At 39.4% G+C, this 6,574-nt stretch overlaps 2 protein-coding genes across 2 annotated transcripts in view; both read left to right on the top strand.

The window, feature by feature from the left end:
* The window catches only part of LOC106105814 (beta-1,4-glucuronyltransferase 1-like), a 6,939-nt gene extending 3,873 nt beyond the window's left edge, over window positions 1-3,066 (top strand). The window contains exon 3 of the mRNA XM_013286270.1: window positions 2,393-3,066. Within this exon, the coding sequence (XP_013141724.1) occupies window positions 2,393-2,449 (57 nt within the window). The 3' untranslated portion in view covers window positions 2,450-3,066. The remainder of the gene's footprint in view (window positions 1-2,392) is intronic.
* LOC106105641 (trypsin beta-like) lies at window positions 2,665-5,199 on the top strand. Its single transcript, XM_013286065.1, has 5 exons — window positions 2,665-2,713; window positions 3,004-3,253; window positions 3,895-4,144; window positions 4,399-4,548; window positions 4,915-5,199. The coding sequence occupies exons 1-5, from the start codon at window positions 2,665-2,667 to the stop codon at window positions 5,059-5,061; spliced, it is 846 nt and encodes a 281-aa protein (XP_013141519.1). The 3' UTR covers window positions 5,062-5,199.
* Window positions 5,200-6,574: the final 1,375 nt, after the last annotated feature.

Here is a 6,574-nt window from a genome sequence, read left to right as displayed (position 1 = left end):
TATTTATAAAGATAACAGAAGTCTGTCTCTCTTTGATAGTATATTGTTTGCAAGTAGAATGTGTCCGCAATTATAAGTCAACTTCAATTTAGAAGGATTATTTATTAGATTAGCGAAATAAAACGAATTCGATGTGTTTGAGTGAGGATGGTTCTGCAAACGACTGCCGACGGCGGCCGCCATCACTAAAATAACCGTAACCCCGGCAGCAGTGAACTCAGCTCTAGCTGGCAGTCGCCATGCTATTTTTATATTCGGACACCACGATGTCTTGTAATTAGATATCTGATATTTTTTTAACTCATACAGATGTAGTCGCCTGATATATTTATGTACGTTTAGATAGCTCCATAATTTTTAAATAAGTACTTGCAAAACCTTTGAATGAAAGGAAACTATTTTATTTAATTCTATGAAATTCAAATGAATTTTGAGAAAGGAACACAACAAACAAGGAATAGATCATCATCATCATCACCAGCTCACTATATGTCCCCACCGAGGGGCTCGGAGCCTACCCTAATAAGGGGTGACTAGGCCATTGTCAACCACGCTGGCCAAGTGCGGGTTGGTAAGGAATAGATGATACATATTTAATTCATTTGTAAAACTAAGGAATGATGGTATATTTAAATTTATTCCAAACTTTAACTTCCGTATCATAGGTTTGAAAGACTCTCATTTTAAATATTATAACTTTGGTTATACCAAGTTCCTTATCTTCCATTGTCTACGTCGACTAGGGTCCAAGTAAGTGCTGTTCCCTTCACAGTTTAACTGATTTTTGAAAATCTACAAGTTAAATGAAGGGCAGAAGAAAAGCGGCAGTACTTAATTTATTCAAATAATCCGGAGATCTTCATTATTCCGCTTCTCATCGTTGTAAGGCTTTATGACGTATGCATATTTTAAAACTTGGAAATTCATGATGACAGTATTAAAATGTTTTCTTTTTTTAATTTAGCAAACTAGTCAGCGTAATAAGGAACGGTAGTCAATGAAAGTGAAAATGTTTATTTTTTTGCGTTATATAGCACATTGAGGTCATTGCTCTTTTGCTACTTGAGAATACTATTTCAATTTTTATTAACAACTAATGCTATTGTACATTTCTAAACAATCACTACCGCAAACTATATAGTTTGAAAACTTCAAATCTGTAGCACAAACTCTAATTGGACCGGGACATAAAATCATTTGAAATGGGTCAAACGGAGATCAAAAAACATTTCGTATTTTATCGGACAGTAAAAAGAATTGTCGTCACAAATAAGCTCGCCCCTAGTCGCTCTGGGAGAAATGGGGCGCCTACAAACGCGCGTTTTAAACGCGCTTTTTGCGAAATATCGAATTCCTACACAACTTTTATGTAATTTTATTGGTAGAGCCCGCTTCAACGACAACACAGAAGACAAGCGTAAAGTGGAAGCAAGTCCGCGTTTCATCTGACGTATATGGTGCCGGAGCCCTAATATTAGTCCCTTTCCTTTCCCACCATTTTCTTATACGGAAAGGATGGGAAGGGAAAGTGGATTTGACGGTGGAGGAGACGCATAGGAAATATATGGGCAGCGATTGATTCGTTTTCTCGGCGAAATCAGATGGCGGCTTCCTCGTCTGCCACCTTATAGTATAAAAAAATGTAGATTATAACAACGTACATGTTGATTTGGTAATATTAGAACCTGTGTTATCAAAGCGCGCGTTATTTCGCCCAGTGTGTTTCTGCGGGTAGATTTTTCTCGATCGCCGACAGCGGCTGATTTTCGAGAAACTCTACAATACGGCGCTCGTAAAACATTGTTATTGACACAGTTGTCTCGTTTTAATTTTAATATAAAATTACAGTTGGTGCTGGTACCGAATTATAAGCGTTAGCGGGAATGTTATTAGTATGAAATGTAATGAACCTAACGAAATGTTCAATATAAAGTATCTTATTAAATAAAGTTGTAGTACTTATTAATAAGGTCGTAAAAAAATTTAAAATTTTTGATTTTCTTTAAATATTCTTAGATATGAAATAGTTACAGCTGTACTAAGAAATGAAGATTATTTCAGTTATTATGAGACGCAGACATAACAACATTTTCTTTTATGAACACGTAATACTTCGCTCTCAGTCTGTACTTTGTACCGACAGAATCTTTCAGCGGGTGAAGGTCGACGAATTATAGCTCCGTTACAACTGGACACGGCTGTTATCACACTTTTTAATGACCACTGCAGATCAATATTTTTTTGGGTAACTCAACGGTATTTGACATAAACAGGATCTTTAAGATCTTGCAAAATTCTTGATCGGCGATTTATATCGCAATCGACCCAACACATGAAAGTAGTCTTTATCATCTAAGAAATCTCGTAAGAGGTGTAATTTCTCTTTCTTTAGAGAGGAACATCATCTATTGTTTTAAATCTAGAACTTTGCTACGATAGCCTAGAATGAAGATATCGATACTAAAAAGTGATTTGATCAATCAGTCAGAGGTCCCCGAGGTTATGTTGGACCAGAAACAAAAAGGTCGCGACCGTGGATATTGAGCGTGAGAAATTTCTGATTGCGGTCAATTGCGGTTGTGCAAGTGTTTCGAATTGGGACGCCACCGGCGCCGCCGCTGTTGTTGTTGTTAGTCCATTGTCAACTGCTGCTGCACCTCAGCGATGCCGCGACCACTTCTCTACCTGCTTCTTTGCCTTATCTCTACCGTAGGTAAGTCTTTGTTGTCATTTTTTGTTCACAATTTGTTAAGTTATTGACGTTGTATCGCTCTTTTGTTTTATACAACCAAATAAATGTTATTTTTATTTCAATTCTATTTTGGTAGTTTCTGTTTCGCACAGGTGATTTTTCTATTTTGTAATTATTTATCAAAGTAACTGAGTCTGTATAGATTTCTAGTGGTGCAATATTTGTGAGCGTGAACTTGCGGATAGACGCTGCATCTAAGGAAAATATTGCTTCGTAGATAATTGTAATCTAATATGAATGTATAATCGTAGATGTTCAGGAGACGGCGGAAGGAGAATGTTGTGCAGAGGAGGGAGAAAAGCCGAGCACGGATGCAGAACTGCAAGACGTGGACTTGCAGGAGGTCTGTCCTGAGCTGAGCGGCCAGATCATTGGCGGCAGGCCCAGCTCCGTCACAAGGCATCCCTACCAAGTGTCCATGGTGATGAACGGAAACTCTTTCTGTGGAGGCTTTATCATCAGTCCAGATTACGTGTTAACAGCGGCACACTGTGTTCAAAAGTAAGTTTTTTTATATCTGTAAGTACGGTAAACTATTATTGCACAAAGTGTTATATAATCTACTAATTGAATTAACGTATTGATAAACAAGATTAGAGTTACAAGAAGGTAGGTTTAAAAAAATATATTTTTTTATATCCACAATAGATCTTTTTATCGCCTATAATGATAATGTGACATTATCTTGGGAATTTTTTTCAGATATCTCAATCGGTTTGAATATTATCGTGAAGGTTAATTAATTAAATGGACTTTGATTTACATATTCAGTAGTCATCATTACAAGGAGTTTTCTTTATCAAACTTATATAATATCGTCTTTATTATATAAGTTTGCTATATAACGGCTGTTTTTATGATCTATTTTGAATACCCAAAACAGTAATCCATAACGCTCCTACAATAATAATAATAAGGATGACGATAATGATGACGGAGCTGATAAGAGTCAGATATTATTTGTGTCCACTCATCATGATTTATCGTTATCTACATTGAATAAGCTCGCAAAAATATTCTGCTTAGAGAGTTGAACATTGAGCCTCCATTTAATGTGGTATTGACACTACTGACATAATATCGCGCACACCAATGTTCCCGCAGGTTTTGTTTGACATCATCGTTTGGAATCTTTTCCATAGTACCGCGGCGTCTGCGATCCGGCTACGTGTGGGCAGCACGCGGCGGGACTCGGGCGGGCGCATCGTGGGCGTCAGCAACGTGACCGTGCACGCGCAGTACGGCCAACCGCGCTTCGACAACGACATTGCCGCGCTGCGACTGGCGCGTCCGCTGGTGTTCAGCACCGCCGTGCGCGCCATCAGGCTGCCTCAGCCCCGACAGCCCGTGCCCCTCGTGCGCCTCACCGTCACCGGCTGGGGGCTCACTGCTGTATGGCTCTATTAACTTACTTTTATAGCAAACAAGATTTTTTCATCGATGTTAAGCAGGACCCAATTTATCCCTTTCTTTGTATCCTTCAGATTCTACCAACTTAAAGTGTAAACTAGTTGGACAGAAAGCAAAAGCGTTTGTCAGTCATGCTGGGATCATGGAATGTACATTCCAGTTACGCTACTTAATATGCTAGCATGTAAGAGATGTTTTTAGTTGATTCATGTGTATAATATATCTGTGGCGGGCAGCCGCGCGGACGCCGCATCCCGCGCATCATGATGGAGGCGCGCGTGCCTGTGGTGCCGCACTGGCTGTGCCGGCTCTCGTACGGCGACGCGCTCACAGACAACATGTTCTGCGGCGGACACTTCCTCATTGGCGGCGTCTCCTCCTGCCAGGTATTGCCTACTGAACGCTTGTAGCTGAATATTACCATAAGTATAAGTAATATACTTTAACGAAAAGTTGGTTTAAACGATCAAAAGAAAAAAAGTAAAAAAGCAAGAGAGCATTGTAAAGAACCAACAGTTTGAAGTGGACGAAGTTCTTTAATATTAGTCTCATTTCGTGGGCGTTGGTTTTTAAATATAACTACTTTATGGAACATTTTATAATTAGACAAACAGTTGGCAAGTTTGCCAGCTGTAATATACTGATAGACCTTAATATAAAACCCAAAAGTCTACAATACTCGTAGAAATCCTATGTTCCCCTATCTTTTTCCTACACGTAAGAGACAAACAGTATTTGTTGTGCGTGCGCAGGGAGACTCGGGCGGGCCGGCCGTGTTCCGCGGCACGGCGTACGGCGTGGTGTCGTTCGCTCGCGGCTGCGCGCTGCCGCTGTCGCCCACCGTCTTCACCAACGTCGCCGCGCTGCGGGACTGGGTCACGCAGAACACCGGCGTCTGACGCTCCACCGAACTCAACTCTGTCTCTAAACGCATACGATTCATAAAAGCTTACCAAGTCTGTGATATAAATAAAATGCTCCCTTCTCAATCCTGTGTTTGACTGCCGTTATTTATTTTGTTAATTTTTTGAATAAAAATTTGCGAATTTGATAATTTTTTATTATTTTTTTAGATCTTGTTTTGTACTATACTAGTTATGCCTACAATAAGATCTCACCAATGACATGTGCCATTTTGTGTGCCTAAAAAGAATATATTTTCTCGGGGGTTATGAAATGTGAGATACTTTGAATGTGGATTCATACATAGTAATTTTGCATTTTTGTACATCTTAAGAATATACATTTGATTATTTCTTAAAAGGAAGGAGTAAGATCATTTTACAATTAGGAGCAATTACTAAAATTAGTAACGGTTGTCCACGTTCTCCAGGTGTACGAGATGTTCCTGATCGGCTACCAGTTCCGGGTGCTGTCGCCCATCTTCACGATCCACTGGGGGCTGCAGGCGCGCCGCTCGCGCCCCCTTTGGCGGGAGAAACAGAACGAGAGGAACAGGAAGCACTTCGAAACGTTTAAACGGGAATTATTCGCACGCTATAGGACAGACCCCTTGCATCTGCTGCGGCGCCCTCCGAAGAAAGCCTAGGCCGCGTCGGGCCGCGCGCGTTCCGCCGGCCTCCACCACCCCTTGCCACTGCTGTCATGTACTGCTGTGGCCATTCACATGTGTTTATTCTAGTCCCACCTGTGCTGAACTAATTGACTAATTTATATTGCGCCAATACTTTTAACTTTGTGGAATTTGACTTGATTCCCAGTGATAAGTAAAAAATCCTAACAAGTTCGAAATTGTGTGGAAATTATCTACAATGTAGAGACTTAACTATATTATAAGGGTATTTTAGTGATATACGGATTTATCGTTTGTACGTAAGTGTGTAACTATGTTGACTGATGTGTGTGTGCACTGATGTGTAAACAGAAAGACGATAAGATATGAGGCTTCGACAAAATTAGATAAAAAATTAATGACTTATGATCAAAATAAATCATTAAGTTTTACATTATGTGATGTATGAGAATATTAAGTACCGATAAGTTACCGATGTTAATGAAACCTTTTTTTGCTAAGATGTGTTGGCCATCGTGACGATGCTCGTTTGAATTTTATTTCAGTTTAGTTAAATTTAACACTTACGCCCGTATCCTAGAAAGGTAGGTAGTTTTCACCGATTTTATTTAGTCCGATCTACCACACCTTAATCGTCCGTCTTCATCCACTCTAAATACAAAAACACTAACTCTTAGGTTATTTAGGATATTCTGAACATTTTCGTACAGAAATGAAACGCTAACATCACTTAATTAAAATAATCTATTTAAAATCTTGTGATCTTTACATCTTGATACATTTTATAAAATAAACTTTTATGCTAAGGAAATAAGTACTACTTCTTCCTTGAACTTCCCTCTTGGTGCTTAATTATTATTACGTTGAAAAGCGCACAA

This window comes from Papilio polytes, unplaced genomic scaffold (genome assembly GCF_000836215.1).
Source record: "Papilio polytes unplaced genomic scaffold, Ppol_1.0 DF822733.1, whole genome shotgun sequence".
In the NCBI taxonomy this organism is placed as follows: domain Eukaryota; kingdom Metazoa; phylum Arthropoda; class Insecta; order Lepidoptera; family Papilionidae; genus Papilio; species Papilio polytes.
This window is presented reverse-complemented; position numbering and strand designations above follow the sequence as displayed.